The 24,976-nt window shown below is 34.7% G+C and overlaps 2 protein-coding genes and 1 long non-coding RNA gene across 5 annotated transcripts in view; 1 reads left to right on the top strand and 2 right to left on the bottom strand.

Annotated features, from left to right (window-relative positions):
- The window catches only part of ccdc136b (coiled-coil domain containing 136b), a 38,458-nt gene extending 27,150 nt beyond the window's left edge, over positions 1-11,308 (bottom strand). For all 3 annotated transcript variants that reach the window (XR_015482754.1, XM_087248036.1, XM_087248037.1), the window contains exons 1-2: positions 11,232-11,308; positions 10,803-11,019 (exon numbers count right to left, since the gene is read on the bottom strand). Coding sequence is in view for 2 of the 3 variants with exons in the window: in XM_087248036.1 (XP_087104162.1) it covers positions 10,803-10,857 (55 nt within the window). In the remaining variant the exon portion in view is untranslated. The remainder of the gene's footprint in view (positions 1-10,802; positions 11,020-11,231) is intronic.
- Positions 11,309-13,970: 2,662 nt separating this feature from the next.
- On the top strand, positions 13,971-18,438 carry LOC147844636 (uncharacterized). The gene is made up of 3 exons (XR_015482765.1): positions 13,971-14,586; positions 15,253-15,375; positions 17,565-18,438. It is a non-coding gene; the product is annotated as an uncharacterized LOC147844636 (long non-coding RNA).
- naf1 (nuclear assembly factor 1 homolog (S. cerevisiae)) lies at positions 16,040-24,794 on the bottom strand. Its single transcript, XM_087248035.1, has 9 exons — positions 24,709-24,794; positions 23,086-23,552; positions 22,079-22,259; positions 19,853-19,946; positions 19,670-19,752; positions 19,393-19,553; positions 19,243-19,294; positions 18,989-19,079; positions 16,040-16,591 (listed from the first exon to the last, which is right to left on the bottom strand). Exons 1-9 carry the CDS (start codon positions 24,772-24,774, stop codon positions 16,275-16,277), a joined length of 1,512 nt encoding a protein of 503 aa, XP_087104161.1. The 5' UTR covers positions 24,775-24,794; the 3' UTR covers positions 16,040-16,274.
- Positions 24,795-24,976: the final 182 nt, after the last annotated feature.

Genomic DNA, 24,976 nt, shown 5'->3' with positions numbered 1-24,976 from the left:
AGTTATTGGCCTGAAGACCCCATGCACAGTATGCAAATTATACACTGACGATCAGGGGGATCAACTGTTTCGGTTGGTTTGTGTAATGCATGCTTCAGTCATTTATGTATTTATTATTAACTTCATCCAGTTTATTAATAAAATTTATTGGATAATAAAATGTAGGTTAAACTACACACTATGCATCAAATTTGATTTTATTTTCAGGCTAATTATAGATACAAACATCTATTTTATGAGAAAACAAAGTCTTGTGAACACGATGTCTATTGGTGCCTCAGATCTGCCACTTTAAGACTTTTTTAATAGACTGATTGGCGCAGTTATGCATTATGCAAACAATGGTTTTGAACCATTATAGGGGTGTTCAAATGGGTTTTTATATTATCTATTATTTTAATTATTGACAATATTATTTAAAATACAGATCAGAGTGAAATATTTATTAGTATTAAACAACTGACCCACCCATACATCTTGTTTTGACCTCCTTCAGGGGGGATCAAGCATTAATTAGGGGACGCAAACCCCCTGTAATTCGCTCTCCGCCCATACACTAACATTATATATGCAAATCCTATTCATTATCAACCCAAATCTGGCTATTATCCAGAATGTGACATCAGCTTCCTGTTTATAGCTCTGTTCCCACACTCAATGCTAGCCTGAAGTAACACAACACTGACCTTAACCTTAACACACACACATACATCCTTCAACACACTTGACTGTTCAGCCTTTCAGTCTCAAGCATCCATCAAATCCAAAAATAATATTTAAACGCTTAATTTAATCCAGCCTGTCGCCATCATATGAGCTGCACTGACAATCAGAGCCTAAACATCATTAATAATCTCAGCGCAGCATCCGAGAAGAGGAAAGATGATGACGGACACAGTCACAACGGCCCTGTGGGAAATCAAAGAGCAAGGGCAAAGACAAACACCTTCAGCAGGCACATTCACTAAAACACAAAGGCTAACCTACAAAACGACTCGCGCACACACTTAAGCATGCATGGCGTTTTCGACTTCACTTGCATTCCTCTTCATTATTAAAGCATGACTGCAATGCAGCGAGCTGTTTTTTTCTGCCAGAAGCAACCGCCACGGCCGCAGTGCTGTGCAAAAGCTGAAGTGCGACCAAAAGCATCTTCAGGAATCGGTCGTAAGCCACACTTGTCAATGTTAAACAGCTGCTTGTGAAGTCAAGCAGGCCCCCAGAGCGTTTCTGACTGAGGGAAGTGATGCGGTTGATGTTTGGTGTTGTCTAAACCACAGGGTAAGTATAGATTGCAACGTCTCTGCGAAAAGGACTGAGACCCAGACTGAGCTGGCTAAACGCTGCCTGTCAGATATCAAAGTGACAGCTCTGCTGGAGCAACAGATGCAGGGGAACACAGGTCTGTAACTATCACCTACAGGGAACTACAAGCAAATGCATGCGGAAAGGAATATTAATAACGGACCCTGTGAAGCTAACAGCTTTTAAAGACATGGTTCGCCTAAAATAACATTTCTGCCATCTCTTGCTTTCATTTTTGTTGTTTTACACCTGCATGATATATTATTTAACACTAAAGAAAAAGTATTGCATGCTATTCTGTTATAATTAAAGTGAACATGCAATTAAAGCCAATGGTGACATTGTAGAATTGCCTTTAACTTGCACTTTGGCAGACTAAAGATTGTGTTATACACACAATTCCTGATTATGCCATGACATTTAACTATTATAACTCCTTAACGACTTACAAATTCAATATATAAGCTTATTAAATGACTCTGAGCAAATCGTTTCACTGCAAAATATTATATGAACAGTTAGTCATGACAGCATACATTTTAGTTCATTGTAGCTTATTAAACTAAGTTAATCATGTTCTAACTTAATTTTATAAGTTATGCAAGCAGTTTTAAGTCAGTTTAACATAATATAAGTTCAATGGACTGATAAGGTTAATTAGAGTCAGCATAGAAATTTATGGCATCCAGGAATTTTTACAGTTGTCAAACTTCTAAATAGGATAGTTAAGCAATTCCAAAGTAACCTTTTCTCAAATATCTGCATAGTGATTTTGTACAGCCTATGCTATATAGTTAAAGTTGGAGTTAAAATGAGCTTCTTTAAATTCGAATAAATCTACATTACATGACAGAGCAGCACAGTTATGTTTTATCACTGAATGAATCTGCGTTTTTGAATGAATCATTCTAATGGAAGACTTGATAAGTCATTCAACAAACCACACTGTTAAACGCATGTGAAAACCAATGACAATTTGACATCAGTGACATTCTTTTGGTATGATTTACTTTTTAAAAAGTATGGAAATGCAATAAAAACTTAATGGTGCCATGTATTACTTGTGTGGTATTTATTTATCCCATGTTTTATCATTTTCACTCCTTTTCACTTTTATTGTACTGTAAAGAGCAAGTACATTCTGCTAAATATATACCGTTGTTCTTTTGATAAATGGATTACTTTGGGAATGCTAAAGGCATGAGGCTTCATTAATAAATCACAAATTTTTCAATCTCTTTTAACATTAGCATTAGAATTAAACCTACGTATAAACCTGGAATAGCGCATACAACATTTGCAAATAATGCACCATTTCCATACAAAAAGTCAAAGAAAAAACATAACTGTCACTTTCTTATTAAACTTATGAGCCAAACATTTAAAAGAAAAATGGACTTTCTTGCAGTAGAAGAGGCCACCATGGGACTTTTTACTAATATAATAAATGACTTGCGCCTCAGAAGACAAAACGCAATAAAGCATTGTTTTTTATTTGATATTCCATAATGTGCATAAAAAAGGTGGACGGAAACAAAGCTTACTGCCTGCTGGATTATTCAACACAAGTTTTCATACAGTTTTGTGACAGTGTGATTTCATTGACTGAGAAAATGTAGATGAAAGACCTATTTTCCATTACAATGCTGCAAACTTATGAATTATGCACAGTAAGTCCAAGGACATTTACTAATCAAGCAAACGGGGTCAATTCTGCTTTCATATTACTTTCTTTAAGAACAAGCACGCCGTACAGAGAGTGCAGAATGACATTTTGTACAGCCTGAAAACACGCATTTAACTGAGCTTCTAAAGCCCTAGCAGACGAACACATGTAAATCAGCATCCGCTCGTAAGCACAGGCCTGTGTTTCAGGAATATCAATGAGGCCTCGCAGGTGAGGAGGAAAATGTGTTCTCAAAACACTCCAATTACGCATCCGTGTCCGCTTTCTTCTCCTCTATTGTGACACCGTTAATTAGTTCTCATTAGATGATGACAACATAGACATTACCACAGCTGCAGAAAAGCATCTGATCAGACTTTAAAACAGGCGTAATGAGGGACTGAACGAGACAATGCAGGAGTCCATGTGCAAGTATAATGGTCAGCGGTTAATTAAATGTTTGTGTGCATTGATATATTGTATATATTGTGTCTAGTATAATGCAGAGTTGTTTCCACGTGCAGGAGTGAATATAATAGGAGTTGTGGATTGCATTATTTAAAGGCCGGTCCTTTTTAATGAGTAAGAAAAGACTTACCGCAATTTATGGATTGTCTATGATTTATTTCTCTTTTTTACGTTTAGGTTTTAGAAATTTGGATAAACACGTTTATCATTTTCATTATTATAAAAAACTATACATTTTTATATTTTTTTAAGCTTAGTTATTTTCTAATCAACCTTTCCAATTTTCATTTATAATGCATTCATGCTTTTTGACTGAGAAAACATGCATTCAAATGTGACTTTAAAAATTATATTTTTTGTAATAGAAAGAAGCTTTGCCACTTTCATTAATTCATTTTCCTTTGGCTTAGTCCCTTTATTCATCAAGGGTTGCCACAGTGGAATGAACCACCAACTTATCCAGCATATGTTTTACACAACAGATTTAAAAAATTTTTTATTTATTTTTTTTTTTATTTTCTTTTTACAATTATTTTATAAGATGTGTAGTTTTTTTTTTTTTGTGGTTGTTTTGGGTTCAGGTCATTTTGGAATATAGGTCATTCTGAAATATATAAATATTATTAAATTTAATCTTTCTCCCCATCTCTCACATCCATTTAAAAGATGAATTTTGTAGATAAACATGAATATGTACACCTACATCAACAATTGCACAGTGAAACATTGAAAACTTGTTCATCAGAAAGTGAATAATTTTTTTTTATTAAAATGAATTCATTTATCAGGGCAGTATTTTATGTTACTTTCATGCTGTTGCGTTAGGCTGTCATTATGAGCATTTATGAAGTTTAGTTATTATGAGCATACAAAAAATTATATGCATTTATAATTTTTTATTTAGTTCAAATGACAATGTTGAACAAAAAAGAAGAAAGAACTACTGCTGAATGAACAAACAAACAAACAAACAAACAAACCAACGAACAAACCAACCAACGAACTAACTAACAAACAACCAACGAACAAACCAACCAACCAATCAACGATCGAACGAACGAAATAACAAAATAAGAAATGAAATAACAAACTAAATAACAAACAAAATAACAAACAGACAAACTAGCTAACTGTTAGTACTAACTGTTTGTTTTAGCACTAAGTTGCAACCTAGTCCTGCAAAGAAAAACACATAAAAGATTTAGAACAAAATCAAATATACCCTTGATCTCTGTTGGCTGTTATCCCGATATCTGAGCTCTTTGCCCGTTGTGGTGGTAAAGGCGTCCAGTCTGAATCCCTGACAGACACGCATCATTGACCATTACACACACTTGCAGAGTAATGTAAGACAAGCCTCAGCACAAACAGGTCACACTGACTGTGTCCTTCCCATTCTGATTCATCTCTCAACAACACACACTGGAAACATCAAAATCAAACACTTTTTTCAAGAATAAGAGCATGTGTCATAATGCATACACTTGTCATTGAAAAGGTGAGGGTTGGGTTTAAGTGAGACATCGCCGGGTCCCTGAAGCAAGAGTGCTTTTAAATGCGTGCGTGCGCACGTGTCACATTTCTGACGCAGTGAGGAGACGCATGAATTATTCACATTGCCTCTATCCTGGATCGGCAGGAGGAAAGGTTGAGCGATAGAAGAGGAGAAACCAAGAAAGGGAGGAGGGGCGGAAGTGGAAGAAGGAAAAAGAGGAAAAAGAGGAGATGGAGAGGAGAAAACGGCACTGGTTTAATGCTCTGACGCAAAAGGAGAAGATGTGTGACGTTAAAGTTTGCAGGAGTCCATACGCTCTCGCCTTGTTGCCATGGTTACAGTCCCTCGCTCAAGCCCCAGCTTTTTTACACTTAACATGCATAGTATAAAACTGCATGAGCTGGTCCTTCTGAGGAGTTATAGAATGCAGCAAAAGAAATCCTATTAGAATTATTATTAGAATACATATTAGAATAAACACAATACATTATAACAAAGATCAAGGTTATATTACATGATGCATTAAGCACCTTAAACATAATAAGGTGATGCTCGAGTATCTTTGACATGGGCCAATCATGAGGAACAACATGAGGACATGATAAGACCACTCAAAACTCCTTAACAATTTCCAGCAACATGCTAATATAACTCAGAACACATTAGCAACCACATAGGAAAATGCTATAGCCACTTGGTAAAGCTTGGTAAAACCTTTTAAAAACTTGCTAAACCTCAAAAAAAAAAAAAAACAATGCCAAAACCATATTAAGTATCTTAGCAACAACAAAGCAATGTGATAAATCTAATCAAAACAACATAAGTACATAGCATTGTGCTAAAACCACACACCCTAACAAGCACATAATGACATGCTAAAACACTCAGAATCACACTGCAACTTGCTAAAACAGTCAAACAACCAAATAGCATCAAGCTAAAAAACCCTCAAAAGACTCTAAAAACTATATGACAAGCTAAAACAAGTCAAGACATCGTAGCTATACAATAGCAACATGCTAAAAATACCTTAAAATATATATAGTCAAGATAAAACACATAAAAATGCATTAGCAACCACATAATGGCATGCTAAATTCTATTAGAGCTTCCTAACAAGCACATATCATGCTAACCACTCAAAAAATGACCTAACGTCCACTTATAAACTTGCTAAAATCACTTAGTATTCACTTAGTTATCACCTTGTAAACACATAGCAACATGCTAAAACGCCAAAGCAAAGACAGAGCAATATGAGAAAATCACTCAATCTGCACTGTATCAACTAAAACCATTAATAAGACCTCAGCAACATGACAAACTAATCAGAACACCCTAGCAACAACACATCAACAGAATGAACCACTCAGAACACCCTAGCAACAACACAAAATGTCCAAAACACCCAATACACCTCAGTAAAATGGCACTGACTTTCAGACAGTCACTCATATTTTCCTCAGAAAATGTATCAGTAAAAATAATAGGCTTAATATTATTTTCCCCACTAATGCCATAAGGGTTACATCATCAGAAGAGGGTTACATCATCACAAAATCTGCATTTTCCAATAAAAATAATGTGCAGAGATGCAATAGAAAGCCAATGGGCCATTTTGATTTCACATCTGAGAACAAGCACCAAAACTCACAGGACGCCAGAAGCTGAAAGACGACAACGATTCAGTAAGAGAAGTTAATTTTATCTCTCAAACTCCAAACGCAGAAACTCTCAAAGCTGGAGCTCTCACTGGACTCCTTTAGCACTCACTTATGATGTAGTTGAAGTTTTGTGTGTGGGTGCCTTAACTTTCCCGTGCAGTGCATATACACTTTCGCTTTATTTTTTTTTTTTGCTAACCGAGTATGATCTCAGTTGAACTGCCCTTGAGATTCCTGCCGTCAGCTCTTCTGGAAAGTTCTAGAGAGCCACTCCTCACATCCAAGATGGGGTCAGAGAGCAACACAGGGAGGAAACCCGCAGGAAGGAGGAAAGGAAGATTTAGAGAAAGGAAAGCCACAGCATGCCTTGTTTAGGTCATTTGGGGTTGAAAGATCAATGTATGTAAACCTTCAAAACATAAACAAAAGCAAAAAGAATGTCCTGCTGTAGGTTCAAAATAAGTTATGCATTTGTAGCACGTTATGAAATGGTGTCAATCCCACAGAAAACAACTTCAACGCATTTTTTAGTTTATAAAAAGATCCTAAAATGTGTCTCATGAATGCATTGGTACAATATTTCTAAGCCAATTTTTGCAGCTTGCAAGATTGTAAAACACTTTTGAGCTGTTAATTCTTATTCTGAATGACTATTCTATGCGGATGATAAAATTCTGATATCTCTCCTCATTTTATATGAAAATAACAGGTTTGGTGCTTTTTCAAATGTCATGACTTAAAAATTATATGAGGTAATATTCAAGTTTATTTTACCACAGAATAAAAAGGAGGTGATTGCAACAATTCTGACTTTTTTCTTATTTTTATTTTTTTAAACTGTGAGATCTGAAACTTATGAGACTCTTATAATCTTAAATTTTATTTCAAACTATTGCACATAACCTAAAACAATTCTGATCTTTTTCTCAACGTTCTGTATCTTACAAATCTATAAGACCTTCTTAAAACTATCAGACATAATCTCAAGTGCAATAAATAAACAGAGCTGTGAAGTTAGATTTTGTTCCTCACAATTCTTACTTCATTTTACAATCCTGTTTTTTTTTTTAATGGAAAGTTTATTTGTCAAGTTAATATCTCAGAGAACAGTCAAAATTGCAAGACATAAATAAAATCAGATTTACAGGACTATAAACTAGCCACTGTGAGAAATAAAGAATCTTGACTTTCATGTTATTATATGAATAGGACAGGGGTGTCAAACTCAGGTTAGTTCCAACTGTACTTCAACATATCTACCTGTAGGTATCAAACAAGCTTGAATGACTCAATTAATTTATTCAGGAGTGTTTAATTAGGGTTCAAGCTAAACTGTGCAGAGCTGCGGCCCTTCAAAAACTCAGTTTGACACCCCTGGACTAGGACTACATTTTTTACAACCGCTGTCAGGTTTTTTTAATGAAGTGCTGTAAATTGTATGTGTATAGGCTTTGTTTTTATTGCTCAGTTATTTACTGTGAATGTAGCGTGTAGTTGGGGCAAAATGTTGTGTTGTTGTACTGTTTTATGGTTTTTGTTCTCTATCAATTTACTGTATTTGAGATGTCAACAGTAGCAAATTAATTTACTCTTACAAGGATTAATAAAGTTTTCTACTACTACCACTAAATTTTTTAGTTCGTCAAACTGAAAGCTACTTTTGACTACAAAAGTGCTTAAAAAAACAGGCTGCAGGACAATTTCAAGCATCTCTTGAAGTTTTCTAGGGCAGTTGGGCTGGAACAAAACTCAATCAGTATAAAATGAGAATAGCGTCTCAGCATGCAAATGAACTGCAATAGTGAAAAACTTTTCGCGGCTTTTGACTTGACCTAAACTTTGCAGGCACCCAGAATGTGGGCGACCGCAGAAAGAATGTGTGTTTTCATCATCCGGGGGTGGACAGGGAATGCAAGTGACACTGGAAAAATGTGGTGCATGTGGGCGTCTGGTGGATGGAGGAAAAGTAGGCAGCACCATTATTGCTGGTTAAATCAGCAGGCCATTTAAAGGCATTTGTCAGAGAAGAACTGCATAGAGGAGGCATGTGTTTTTGACTTATAAATCCACCAACAGAAACAAATATTGCAAATTTACACCGAGATCAAGTAAAACTACGTTTGTGTCTTGTCACAGGGGGAAATGTATATTGGGAAAGCAGTAAGAAAGATGGAGACGGTGCGACTGAAGCTTTGAAGATCACATACGGCTCTGCTTTTGATCAGAGGCTCAATTTAAAACAATCCCTCTAGTCTGAGAAACAGCTATTGAGGACATAAAATCCCTTGTAAGGAGAAATCTACAGCATTTTAGTGTGCATAAATGCAGCAACTATAATCGTTTTTTTTAAACAGCAAACTAGCCAGCATGCATCATATCAGAATATAAATAAGCAGTTTTCCATGACTCTTTGCTGTGCATCTTCAAAGGCTTTGCATTCATCAACCAAACTATGCAGTTTCTTGCAAATATGCATAGTGTGAAAATGAAACAGACTTTTTTATTAGCAGACACACACAAGATGATCACAGTTAAACGTCCATCCTTGACAAGATTATTATGGAAATTTGGTAAAGTATGAATGTGTGCACAACGCATATATAATATTAATCTGTTACTAGTTAAAACAATCTCTGACCCCCTTTTTTTCTCCTCTCTTTTTTGTTTAGTATTATTTTTTGCTATTGTTGTTTCACTTTTAACTTAAAAAAAGATGAAGATAATGATCATGATGTCTAATTTTGCCTTATTTCTTTTACATCTCTTTAAAAAGATTGTTTAAAAAAGTATATATAATCAAACTAATTACTTCCAAAAAAAATAATCAAACATTTTATTCATATCAAAACTGTGTATACATATTATTATCATCATCAATTACTGATTTGCTTTTTTCAACATTTAGAATTATAGATTATTTCATCAATATTTTCTCATTTTATTCTTCCAAATGTTATCTGAAGCAATAAAGTGGACAATTGGCTTGCATTTTAAATGCTTTATAAAGTATTTGGCATTGCTTTTTTAAATTTAATGCAGACCCCAACAATAGGTCTCATCTTTGACACACTTTAGAACTTTTTTTATCACATTTGTACAATTCAGAGACAGATATATCATCTGATATATTATGCAATTAATTTTGGGGGATTTTTTTCCCTAAAAATAATAATAATTAAATCTTCACAGATAGACGTATCGTCTGATATTTTATGTAGAGTGATTGATTCTGGGGGATTTTTGATTCTAAAAATAACAATAATAAAATCCTTAAATGAATTTGTAAAATTGACAGATAGATGTATTATCTGATATTTTATGTAACAAATTTTAGGGATTTTTGTTCAAAAAAATAAATAAATCCTTAAAATAATTTGTACAATTCACAGATAGATGTATCACCTGCTATTTTTTGTTATTCATTTTGGTAGATTTTTGTTTAAAAAATAAATAGATAAATAAATCATTAAAATCATTTGAACAATTCACGGATAGATGTATCATACGATATCTTATGTAATTAATTTTATGGGAATTTTTTTCCTAAAAATAATAATGATTAAATCCTTAAAATTATTTGTACAATTCACACATTTGCTTAGCTGATTTTAAGGATTTAATTATTATTATTTAAAGAAAAATATCCTCCAAAATTAATTACATTAAATATCAGATGAAACATTTACCTATGTACTATATATCATCAACTAAATATTTTTTAAGCCACTAACTACTAACATATTTTTTTACATTACGTTCTTTTTGTTTTTATCCTTGTTTTATTAAATTATAATATGCCAATAAAAAATTACAACCTAAGATACAATGATACAAACTCAAGACATACTCTCAAAATATATCTCAAGAATCCATTTTACTTCTGAATCAAACTCTTTTCTTTTTTATCTAAAAACCACCAGGTAAACAACACCATTTGTCTAGTGCTGCAGGTGCATCTATTTAACTCCAAGAATGACAAACCAAGCACTCTCTCTCTCTCTCTCTCTCTGTTTCTCTTTATCATCATACAAAGCCCTAAATCAGCCTCATCCTCCTAAACAACCTTCTGCCAGATGAGATACCAATGCAGATCCAGGCAGGAGGAGAGAAAACAATAATTATTTTCATGCATCACCGCACAATCGAACACCTGTAGAAACTGACACACACACACACACACACACACACACACACACACACACACCTGCAGGATCCAAGACCTCCTCGATGACGGGTGGCAGACGCAATCCGCAGTCCATGACCGCAGTGGACAGGCTTCAGGAAGAGGGAGAATCAGATGTCCAAACACAACACACACACTCGCCAGCAGAGCAGAGACGCAGTGAGTCTGTTCAGAAAACAGCAGGGACGATCAGGAACGTCAGGCTCCACACAGACTGTGCTGCGACGGTCGATACATCCTGAAACACACACACATAAATGCACACAGATCAGTTCAATATCCTTGTAAACAACTGCAGGCATCACTTACTGAGGATTTACTGCTCTTGCTTAACAAGCGTGCAGCTTCCTCTCTCGGCTGTCGTATTGTCTCCTCCATACAAAAACAAAGCAAAGCAGCATCAAGGGTGTTTCAGAGACATGCTTATTCTGGAAGCACTGGTCTGCTTACCTTTAATGAGATCTGTGTGCAGCTCAGGACTCTGACAGCTTATGTTGCCGTTACTCGCTGTGTATTATGTGTCGTTTGCTGCGCGTCCTGCTCTCGTCTCTCCTCCCTCCTTCTCTCTCTCTCTCTCGCTCGCTCACTCGCTCAAGCTCTCTTGCTCCCCCTTTATCTTTCAGCTCAGTTTGCTCTTTTGTCATCAGGTAACTCTTGGGCTGCTTTGTGTGAAGAACATTTTCTGCGAAATCAGATGTTGAGAGAATCTTGATGCTTTAGAAACATCAATTATGGTGAAAAGCACTTTACAAATAAACCTGAATGAAATGAACTGAATTTTGCACACAAAAAAAAACTGACGGTATAACTCTGGCTCATAATGTATGGCATAATACTTATAATTAGGCCCACCCGGAATCTGCGCGCGCAGAATTCCGCAGATTTTCAGATCTTTAGCCCATCATTATTTCTGTTTATTTACTTGAGTAAACGTGTGTAAATATTTATTCAGTTGTTTTAATAATTTCAGTAATATTATTGACTAATGTGAAAATGTTCATCTGACAGTAATATTTTCTGTCTTTTACTAAATCAAATATATGACAAACTTGCTTTATTTACCAAACAAAGTGAATCTAATTAGATTTACATTTTAAACATTAAATAAAAGTAAAAAGATATTATTTTTTATTTCATATATTAAGGTTTTAGTTATGATACTCCCAAAATAATTCCGCTGAAATCCGCAGACTTTTACCAAAATTTTCTGCAGAAATAGCAAAAAATGATTCCGTTTGGCCCTAAACTTTTACTTATGACTTTATTCTTTAATTTTTTATATATGTTTTGTGTGTTTTTAATTTGAAATGCTTTAAATTTTATATAATGTCTTTTATTGTCCTTATCATCATATTTATTATTGTTATTGTTATGATTACTATTATTATTACCTAATTAAATGTAGAATTTATTTTATTTTGAAGTTACTTTTTGTTGTCATTTGTTTTAGATTAAAAATAGGATTACTTAAATATAATATTTATTTATTTTTTTATTTTATGCATGAATGTTAGCTTGTTAAAAGTATTTTTTAATGTGAAATGAATAAAAATTCTTTTAAATTCAACATTTTGGTCCTCACAAAAAAAATCTTCCTCATGTCATTTCAAACATGTAAGTTTTTAAAACAATTCTGCATTATTATTATTATTCTAATTATCTGAAACTATTTAGAACATTTTTTATCAAATACATTTCCATTATATTATGGAAGTCACTGAGAACCACAACTATTTAGTCAACAACATTCTTTAAAACAATTTTCATATTTGATGTTACTATAGATTTGGAACAACATCAGGAAATTTCTGGGTGAGAGGTTACTTAAATTTTGCATTCCATAAACATAAAAAAAATGTTTTTATTTCACAGCAGTCAGCTAAATCAAAGCCATTTTGGGAGTATATATTTACATTCCAAGTGTGATTCGGGTAGATCTGGTCCTTCATCCTCCCAGCAACATTAATTAAAACAACATGGAGGCCTCATTCTGAAACTCACGGGCCGTTTAGGATCAGACTGGGCAGATGGCCAAGAAAGACGTGACTACACAGCAATGCAAAACCCTAAAAAGAAGAGGAAGAATTTTACCAGTATGCGTAAACATAACTCATTTTATGAGAAAAAACTTCTAAAAAACAGTTACATTCAATCCCTTAGTGTCTTAGGCTGTATTTAGAACAAAAAAACAGCTCACTGCTTACTGAATACTGCACACTGTTGAGTAAACGCAAGTGAAATGGAATTCATTACTTCACAATGAACAATCGCATGCAACACGGAAAGCATTTTTCCCCATTCAATTTTTCCCCTTGGGTTTTTTTTTTTTTCATTTAGCAATGCAAGTGATTGGTGGCGTTTTCAGCACAGCATCTTGGGTAAATGAAGTTTTTCTCCATATTTATCTATTTATTTATCTATCTTTTTATTTAATAATTAAACATGTTTGAAGCACAGCAATTACTAACTGAACAAAATACATAACCAAACTCAACTAGTGACATTTTTAAACATTACAAAAGCACAACAAAGTACTTTAAATAAATAAATAAACAAATAAAAACAAAGCTGAAATGTTAAAAAGATATATTAATAATAGGCCTATATAAATAAAAACTAGAATAAATTACTGCGCACAATACACTTATGGTGGCAGCACTAATAAAATAAATTGGCTGTAGTGTATGTATGTAAATGAGTGTGTGGATGTGTCCCAGCACTGGGTTAATTGCAGCTGGAAGGGATATCCGCTGCTTAAAACTTGGTAGTTCATTCCACTGTGGCGACCCCTGGTGATTTAAGGGACTAAGCCAAAGAAAAATGAATGAATGAATGAATGAATGAATGAATGAATGAATGAATGAATGAATGAATGAATGAATGAATGAATGAATTGATTAATTAATTAATGAATGAATGAATGAGTACACTTACGCGGTAGAAATGTATGAATGTATACGTTTGCAACAGCATTTTCAGCCACAAAACACAAACATTACAATACTACACACACATTAGGGACCATTTATTTTGTAAAACACTAGTAAGGGGACAACAAGCTAACATATAAGTCAAAATGGTAAACTCACCTGTAGTTTATTGACTCATTGTAACCTTAGAGTACATATTGTATATACGCAGTGGTCATTGCTTTAACCAAATACCACAACAAGGAAATGGCGTTTACTTCCGTCATTAACAAACAACAGCTGGCTGAGAGACATTTCGCCATTTGCAGGAGCTCAGTATCTTTGTTTTGCCTAAAATATTCAGATTGTAGGAGATCCGTGTCAGCACGAGGAAAAAAAGCGCGAAGAGCTGCCACTCTCTGTCACAGAAACCTGATGGCGTTGCCTGGCAACCGAATGGTCCAAGGAGGAAACTGAATCACTGCTGAAACAAGGCCAAAAACGTTCCCCTCAAATGACACGCCAAACAATGATGAGCGGAAAAGCACGAAACTGATGACTGGTTCGGTTTTTAGTGTTAAAGTTTCATACTTAGACAGCTGGCCCATTTACGTAATGTTTATTTGAGTTCCAGTTCGATCATTTTCTCTCCCTATATTATATAAACACAGCAAAACACCATTATGAGGTCAAAGTCAACAAACGAACAAAGACAACTTTGTAGCTGCTATAAATGAAGGCTAATCGACGAGTTACCGTATATATACTCCTAGATTATGTTTAATTAAGACTTTGAATATCAATAGGATCTGAAAGGGGCTAATTTATATGCAAACATTTCCAAGTAACGCCAATGTGTGAATAGTTTGCGCACGTTCCAGTCATTAACAGAAAAGGTAAGTAAAATTGGTGGTCATTTTGTAAGTTAATTGATAAATACCGAAATAAACCATCTGGTGTAGCCTAAATATATGCTAAAATAAACAAGATCACTTTGTTATTCAGTTTCTCTGGGTTTACACATGTTTGAGTAAAATAAATGTTTGGTTGCACTGCAAACTATTGATGACATTTATTTGATGCTGTTCATGCTGAATTTAAAATAAATTTTAATTTGGAACATAACATTATTACTATTAGACAGTTATAAAATGACCAAAATTAAAAATTTATTTGAGAAGACATGAACTGTCAATTGGGTTGTACCCTTTCAAAAGGTACACATTTTTACCTAAAGGGTCCATATTGGTACCTCAATAGTACATAGTACCTATACATTTTAAGATAACACTTTTATACTATTTAGTTACCAATACCTTTGAGGTATTAATATGGACCTTTTAGGTACACATTTGTACATTTTGAAAAGCTACCACCCCAGTGACAGCTCATGTACCTTTATTTCTGAGAATGTAACATCTTTATTAAAACAAACATTTCCAAAAGTAAATAGTAGTGTATTTAAATTCTAAAATAAATCTGCCCTATACACCTAATTATAACCAGAATATGCTAATGTAGTGGTTCAGACATGGCTGAGACATGTCCACATTTTCCATCAGGTGCCCCATATTGTACAGAAGCCAATGAAAGTGCCAGTTCCCAGATGGATTGTGTGGCCCTGGGCACTGCCAATCTGCTGGAAACACACTGCAACCTTGAGTCCAAACGCATGAGATACTGAGGTCAGAATTACACTTAACAAACATCAGAATAAAAGAGCATCCCTGGACACTCATAATGTCAATAGGAAAGAGGACATAGGATCATGGGATAGGGCACTGTTTGGTTAAAAATTGACTGAGGGTGTCATTTTAGATTATAACAAATTTAACTATAAAAATCCAAACTTGCAGAGGGACTTTCATTGTTTTAGTTTTATTAACAAAAGATTTATTAAATGCTAAAAACTGTACAATATTAAACAATGGATTATATTAAACATGAACAGCTCTGAGTCGAACAGACTGAGATCCAATGTACTAAATATCAGCTTATGAAGTAAATTAATTCTACTCCAAAGCTATTGAAGCCCAGAAGCAACTTAATGCTGCTGTAATAACCATAATGTTATAGTAAAACATAAGAAAGTGCAGTTATATTACTATATACTGGTCATTTTATCACCTATTTAACAGTATTGTTAGGAAAACAAGAAAAAACATTCACTGCTCCTGGCTGAATAACTGACACTATAGCAAGTTACCTGAAATAAATCAGCACCATAATTGAATTTGCACAGAACCTGTGCAAACTGTAAACAGAATATAGAAAGTAATTGATTTTCAATGATGTTTCTTATGTGTTTCAAGCATCTGTCCTTGTTGTGTTGTCACAAACAACTCAAACTTAATGAAAAATACAGTTTATTAAATTTCACTGTAACATAATCATCATTTAAACAGATCTGCGTGTAGAAAGAGACACTAAAAATGAGAAATTAATCATTTTTAATACATTTTAAAAAGTGCACCATGAAAATATACAGTTACGATTGATCCACACTATACACTTGTATACAGATACATTAGTATACAAAGATTGTGATTGCATTTAGGGCACAGACAGTGATTCAGTCACAGGTTTACTGATAAGGAGGTGGTGGAGGCGGAGGTGGGGGCTGGAACATAAACCCCTGATTGGGCCCTGGGGGCCACGGGGCCATGCCCATGTGATAGGGTGATGGTCTGGGAAAATGAGGGACCATCGGGCCCTGATAGGGAAACATCTGTGGATCCGGATGAGGAAGCATGTATTCAGGTGGGAACCGAGGGTGAGCGTGGAAGTTGCTGTGGAAACCGCCGCCGCGATTGTGGTACTGCCCGCGAGGGTGGTTGCGGTTCTGTCTGGGCTTCCTCCGGGCAGCTTTTTGAGGCATTTTTTGGGCGTCTGATTCATCCTCTGATAAGACAATGAAAAGAATAAAAAGTAGCGCTATTACACCGCAACAACATGGGCATAATAAATGAAAAGAACGGTTGTGGGTGGTGGAAGGAAACAAAAATATCCCCTTCAGTCGACAACCAAACGCGGACAATACATTGAGAGTAATTGAATAGATTACCGAAAAAAGGAAAGTATTCATTTAAATGATCTCTTTAGGGTGGCCAGGAATCTGCACAACATAACCTTAATTACCAGTAAATCTTTCAAGAAAAATACAGGAAGCTTACCTTCCTCCCTGAACACAAGGTCAAAAGTAATCAAATAAATAGACAGGCCACCCCTACAAGCTCAAACTCTCAAAAAGTAGCAAGCATACATGGACATTAGTACAAGAATAAATGTTGGTCGTTGGCCAGAGAGGAAGGGAAATCCAGAAGCTTTCCACTCCCAGCAATCATCGCACCAGTTCCCTTTTCTAGGTGGCCGTGACCAGCAGCCAATCCGTTAGTTAGCATATCGCTACACTGAGCCATGTGCACAAGCAAGATTCTGAATTTAGCTTGCAACATCATGTCCCATGTCACTAAAAACACATTTTATTTAAGTGTCACTTTTGCCTATTGAGTGTGTAACTGTTTTGAATGCAAGAGGTCTGTTAGTAATCCTTTAAACATTTTTGATCATTGCTTAAGCGTTAACATTTTGTATATATCCTAATGTTCACATCTGAAAAGAAAAGACAAGTTTTGTTTGCTCACATGAACACATGCATTTGCCAGTGTGTGTATTTATTGCCTTGATGTATATTGGTGTTAGTATTGAATCAGTAAAATGTCAATCGATGATTCTTTTTACAATCCTACTAGCCTTTTATTTACAGTTAAAAACATTTGCACATTTGAGGAGGATTTTGTTTGTTTGTCATCCTGTCATGCCTGTAACAGTAAGCCACTGAAGTAAACGTCACATTATTTATTATTGATTGTAGGGTTGGGCGATGTTGACCAATTTGGCCTAATGCCGATGTTTCTAATGTTTGATGGAAGGAAACAAAAGAAAACAGAAGGGACGGAGTGACAGAGTGCGCACGATGTGTCTGAAGAGCGAGAAGGGATCCGAGGGTGAGAAGGGTGCGCGACTTGTTTGAGGACCAGGAGGGAGCAGCGCAATTTCCGGGGGATTATCACTCGTTTGCAGGCATTATGAGTCCCGCAAATACAAAGAGACTCCCAGAACTTCCGGGAGTCTTGGGAAGTCTAAATATCACGTTTAACAACTATAGAAGAGACACGATCCAGCAGTACATCCTTGATAAACTGTCAGACGTGCACTGCTCTCTGGAGCTCAGAGGAGCACATAACAGTGTGTGGTTGTGTGAGGTTACATTGTGTGCGAATTAAGCGGACAGAGGGCTGTTTAGAAAAGCTAGGTAAAACACGGTGTGGATGTGGATCATTTTCCTTCTAAAATGCTATTTTAACACCAAGACGTATTAGTGTAAACGGGCCGTGAGTGTGTATTTTCGCGAACGGGGGCGGGGTGGAAGATCGGCGATGCCGGCTCAGCATTGTGTAGTCTATTGGCCATCAGCGATGGACGATGGCATCGTCAATTGTCCCAACCCTAATTGATTGATGAATCAATAATGTAAATAATGACAGACTGTGGAAATTTGAGTAAACTCATATCCCTATTTCCAATTCAAATTACACAATAATTCCAGCAATGTTCATTATGCTTTAAATGGAGCAAATGCAATGTGTATTATATATTATGAGAATATTAAATGTATATATACATTATGACAAAATTAGTGCTTGGTAAAGATGAATAGCATGCAAAATAAATGTTTGCTTTGACATAATATTAATGTGTGTGTTGTGTATATATAGTATGTATTCATAAATACACACATGCATGAACACATTTGAGAAAATATATATGACATTTTAGAGATAAAATGTATGTGTATATGATAAAGAAAATATATTAATTTAAATATCTGTTACAAATAGTTTTGTACAGATTTGTTTATATGCATGCATCATATCTACATAATAAATAAATATATTAAAATAAATAAATAAATAAATAAATAAATAAAAAAATATATATATATATATATATATATATATATATATATATATATATATATATATATATATATATATATATATATATATATATATATATATATAAATTATACACACACTGTCAAAACAAACTATTATTATTATTAATATATTATAATTAAAGTATTATATTGATTAATTGTGATAATCAAAAGAATCGCACCCAGCAAAAGACAAAATGTTCAAAAAATAAATAAATTCCAACCCTAAATGGTTGTAAACCTATTGTTGGAGTCCCCAAAACAAAAGTAGTGCCACTTTATTAAACCATTTGACCCACCTGAGTCTGAGTCGTTTTGTTGGCGCCTCTTTTGCTCTTTCAGCTTCTGTTTAGCCAGCCTCTCTTGCTCATCATCACTAAAGTCAAGCGCCTACGCAGACACAGAATAAAACCCAATCAGCAGAGAACTAAACAATCCGTCATTAACAGATAACACTGATGACACATTAGAGCAGGATGCCACGCTCTTCCACACAGATTAAACCTGCGCTGACCTGATTTCCTACATAATTGTCATGAAAAGGCACATTTACCTCAGGGGGAGGTTCCTGGTCATTTTTCCAGGAAGCATCTGAGCCTTTGAGCCTGGTTTGAGAGGAGTTATTTGTTCATGTTAGTGGAAAAATAACACAGGTATCAAAAGAGCATTCGAATAAATAAAATGAATGTCATGAGCTACTTACGTCTTGAGTTTGTCTGTGAAGATGTAGTCTGTGAAATCTTTAAGCTTAGGGGCGAAGTACACCGGGTCTCGAACTTTAAGGTCTTTCTGTTCAATGTCGTCATGGGAGTTGAACCGTAAAACATAAAAGGGCTGACAAACCGGCCCGAATATTTCAAAGACCTGAAGAGAAATCAACAAGCTGATTATTCCCCAATATATCTCTGAAAAACGGCATAGTACATATTGACACATTGCTAAACATTTGGAAATAAATTTGACTGATATTTACTACCGACCTTGCCGACAGAGTTTCTGTTTTTGCTGAACAACACACTTTCTTCATTCAGTGGTGGTAAGTTCTTGTATGACTCCACGATCACTAATCACAAATAATCCATTTTTAGTGCTATAAATCTAGCTAGTATGCTTGCTATACCATAAATATATACCCATGTGGGGTTTGGCAGATGTCTGAATACCTAATTGATCCACGATGCTTGATATTGTGCCGATGGGCTCCATTTCTGTATCTTCTGGAAGGCTGATGATCAAGTTTTCCACTGCAGGAAGGTCCTGCACACAAGATATGCCACATGTCATTATCATTTATGTCTAATAATAATAATAATAAGGCATTTTATTTAAAGGCGCCTTTCATGACAATCAAGGTCACCGTACAGGACAGCTAGAACAATCAGTTTAAATTGGAAAACAATAAAAGTCAATAGAATACAATACAAATTTTAAAAATGCAGTCGGGTTAGAGAGAATAAACAGATGTGTTTTGAGTTTGGATTTAAATAGAGAGTCTAAATTACGGAGATCAAAGGCAAGTGAATTCCAAAGCTGACGAGCAGAGTGGCTGAAGGATCTGCTCCCTATGGTGACAAGGCGGACAGAGGGAACAGTGAGGTGAATGGAAGAAGAGTGTTCAAGAAGATGTGGCGATATGACCAAGATTAGCAAGGTATGGAGGAGCAAGATTGTGGATGCTTTAAAAGTGAGAAGAAGCATTTTATAATTAATTTATTCGGAAAAAGATAGGAAGCCAGTGAAGCGGTTGTAGAATGGGCGTGATGTGACAGATAGAGGGGGTTCTTGTGATAATCTGGGCTGCAGCGTTTTGTACCAGTTGTAATTTATAAAGAGTTTTATTAGGGAGGCCAAACAGAAGGGAATTACAGTAGTCCAAACAGGATGTGACTAAACTATGAACAAGAATGGCAGCTGAATGCGATGACTGCTATTAACATTGGTCTCGGTTGGTTCAATCACAAGTGGACGTGTCGGGCACAATTAATTCAGGTCTGATTATGCAATAACAGCCTGATTTTGGCACATATGGGAATGGGTATCAGGACGCAAGAATCAATAGTTTGCTCTTGTATGGTGTGTCATAGTGCCGTGCTTCCCAACCCTGTTCCTAAAGGCACACCAACAGTACACATCAGTACAATCAAACACACCTGAATCAACTCATCAGAACATTGGTAGAGACTCAAACCTTTACTGAATGGGTCAGATAAGGGAGACATCCAAAATATGTGTTGTTGGTGTGCCTCCAGGAACAGGGTTGGAAAAGACTGTCATTGTGGACAACAACAAATTTTTTTTTTTTTTTTTTACTTCTCCATGAGGGGATTGGTTGTTTGTGTGACACTGATAACCTCTTAAGATCTTCTGTACATGCAAAACATTCAAACATAGGGATATAATGGTTTTGGTGCTGCTAATTGGAATTATTCAATGGAGTAAAAGTTCAAGATAATTGAATAACAAAGGAGTCAGTATAAAACTTGTCGTGTTGGTAACACTTGCTGGTTTACAACACAAATGTAGGAGTAAAAAATACAATTAAATTGCATATTTTTTGTTAAATTACATAATCTGACAATCGCCCTTATAACAGACAGAAATATAGTGTAGTCAAGCTTTTGCACAGTTTAATTACATATAATTTAATTAGAACTTCAATGTAGAAATTGTTTATACAGCCAAAATGGCATTGTAGAATATTTATGCAAAAGTATTTAATAATTAAATGTCAAATTAAGTGATGCATCATATTTGCATAATACATATATGTTTGTTAACCTCAATAATTCTCTACTCAAAATGAATTTATTTTTCCACAGAAAAGACTTGAAACATTAAAGCAGACACCCAAGTTGAATTTAATACCATTTGTATGTATGTAAAATCTTATATAACATATCCAATGAAGAACATTTTTATTAATTAAAATAATTAAAGATGTGTGAAGGATTCAGATGCAAAAGTGTTCTTTAACTATAAATAAAGGCAATGAAAATAACCTATTATTTCTCATAATAGTGAAATAACTGAACATAAACATAGGAGCCTGAGGAAAAAGATTGTTTTCAGGTGGCAATGAAGAGTTTTTGGACTCTTTGCATATTATTATGTTTATTAATAATATGGTGGAACACAATAAGAATTTGGTAACAGACTACATCAGTGTTTTGCAATAATGTTGTATGTTTAAAACAAGACTATAAATATATTTTTAGGTTACGTCACCAACTATATATTCCTAGATGACAAAACTCCTCTGAATTACACCTCTAATATCACAAATAAGTAAAATAACTCACAATCTAATCAAATACACTGGGAAAGATGGAAACATATCAGCTTGGGTTCATAAATTGCTGTTGGAAAAGAAGAAAAATCTTAAAACTTACATCAATAAGCAGCTCATCTTGTGTTTTGACCGGTGCTGACTTTTTATTGCCCCCGGCAAAACCTTCATCATCATCATCATCTTCTGCTTTATTCGGCATAATCACTACCTCAAAAGGCTCAGAGGAGGAAGACGAAGAGGAGGATGAAGATGAGGATGTGGAGGATGAAGAGTCTGAGTCACTAAATAAAAGTAATAAAATAATTTAGCATTGAACATTCCTGGGGTGGGGGTGGGGGGGTATAATTGAAGCATCACAGTTTACGCATACGGTATTATCCAGATATTGACCTAAGGATCTAAATGAAAGCACACCAGGTCACACTTTTACATTAAAATTTCATTGGTAAACATTAGTTAATGCATTAAAATCAGCAGTGAGAAATAGACATGTATCATAATTATAGAGTTCATTTTAAAAATGCAAATTAATTGTATTAGTTATTAACTCCATTTGATGAAATGATTACGACTTTTGATTTTAATGCTATTATATGCATTAATTAAGAAATTAACAACACCTAAAAGATAGAAAAATGCTTTTTTTAATTGTCATTACCAGGCAATTTATTTTTATTTATTTATTTATAAATACTCATTTATATAAAAATGCAACAGAATTGTGGTAGTTATTAACTCCATTTAAATAAAAAATACAACTTTTTATTGTAATGTGCAATTATGCACCAACTATGAAATGTTTTTGTTGTTGTCATTACATAACTGAGGTTAACAAAAAGAGCCTTACTGTACAGTGTTAATACACAAAAGGCCTATAAATGAATACATTTCACAGTTTTAGCTCGGATTAACATGTAAAATTGTTTGAAATCAAGCATGTATGCATTTGATGCTGTGATGAACAACTACTAATACTCTACAACACATTAATACATATTCTTCACTGTATCTTGAAGTGCCTACCATACTCAATGTGTGCATGGACATCATTACAATATATTGAGTATATGCCTAGATGCTATAGTGTTTAATGTCGCATGATTTTACCTGTCAGAACAGTTGTCATCCGAGCTGTTTCCTCTGTACTGCATGCTCAGCAATGCCAACGATCCAGTGCCAGACTGTGGACTGACCACAGTCCCATATTGCATCTCTGCTGGACCAGACTGAACACTACAGATCTGTTCATCGATTGGTTCAGACTTAATATTGGAGCTCTGATCTGCCCGTCCAGACTGATCACTGGTTAAAGCATCTCTTATTAGTGCAGGTTGACCACCGGAGCTCTGATCTTCTCCTGTGAGTCCAGCATGATCACTGGTAAAATCTTCTTCTTTTACAAGTTGATGTTCTGAATTCTCTTTGCTAGATTGTTCAGGCTGAATGCTGGAGATCTGATCGTCTCTCTGTTCACTGGTGCATGGTTCATCTGTAGGTCCAATTAACACATCTGTGTTTTCAGTCTTGATATCCAGTTCCATTTCGTCTTTTTTAGATTTGGTCTCATCTTGATCCTGGAAAAGAAACAAAATTTGTGCAAGATATAGATGTGAAAAAATAGCAATTATTATTATTATTATTATTATTATTATTATTAGGGATGCACAATATATCATTTCAGCATCGATATCGTAATGTCATCATTCGCAAGTCTGGATTCAAATTCATAATTTTGCAAGTGATTTCTAAGGCGTGTGAGGGTTTTAAAAGCATTAAGGCCTAAGAAATTGTACCATTTGTACCTTTCTTAATTTTATAACCATCACTTTTATTGAATTGTTTATAAAACAAAGACCAAGTGGTATTATTTTTCTTTTGATTATTCAATTACTGTATACCTGAATACAATTTCATTCATTTTCTTTTTGGCTCAGTCCCTTTATTAATCAGGGGTCGCCACAGCAGAATGAACCGCCAACTTTCAGCTGCAACCCAACACTTGCAAACAAAAAAACACTGTTTATTTCATTTGAATCTTTTTCGTTATTGAACTCATCGACGCTGTTAGATTGTTTTTTATATTTTATGCACTTCCCTACAAAATCCACCCAAATCAATCTAAAATTATAAAACCATTCCAAATGGTTCAACTCATTTAGTAAAATTGTATTCATATCGCAGAATAAAAAATTGCAATATGAGAATTTTGCAATATCATACAATCCTAATCAGTATTATTATTATTATTATTCAGCATGATATTAACACCGTAAGAGAACATGTGGAATAAAACATTTTCTATTAAACTGATGTGATTCTCTTATGTGAGTGCACATGATCTTTGTCATTTCTCAAAGGTGCTGATGGTTGAATTAATTCTAATGGTTATTATTATATTTAGGGGGAAAAAAAACATTGAGTGTCTCTTTAAGTAATCAGCATGCAAGATTAAAGTTAACTCAGCAGGGTGGCGGTGTTACTGATGCCGTGACTTGCAATCTAATATATATTAAAAATCTATTTAAAATCTGAGCTGCATCTTCCTCTAACCTTACTAAGTTAGTCTACAGCTATTCATGCTTGATGCACATGCTCAATTATTCATCACTCAAGTTTAAATTATAAATGCACATTTTAGAGGATACAATACATATATTTAGTACCTACCAAGTGTGCCACAATGACTGTGAATGATAAGAAACACACATACGCATATAAAACATCCTTTACCTGGCTGTAAGTTGCGTTTTCTGTACTTGAATTCTCCATGTTTAGCTCTCCATGTGTGAACAGCATGAAGAAAGCGCTTCAGCTATGATTCTACGTCATCGGCTACACGTGAACAGGAACCGAAAAAAGCCTTTCAAAATAAAAGCCACAATATCTGTTGATAAAACAAAAGTTAAATGTTTAAAATATAAACAAAATAAGCGAACATTTGTATAAAATTTTATTCAACAGTGCCAAGCTAAACAAAATTTCAGTCATTCATTAATTA

This window comes from Danio rerio, chromosome 4 (assembly GCF_052040795.2).
Source record: "Danio rerio strain M-AB ecotype USA chromosome 4, GRCz13ab, whole genome shotgun sequence".
In the NCBI taxonomy this organism is placed as follows: domain Eukaryota; kingdom Metazoa; phylum Chordata; class Actinopteri; order Cypriniformes; family Danionidae; genus Danio; species Danio rerio.
The sequence above is the reverse complement of the archived record's forward strand: the minus strand, read 5'-3'. Positions and strand labels throughout refer to the sequence as shown.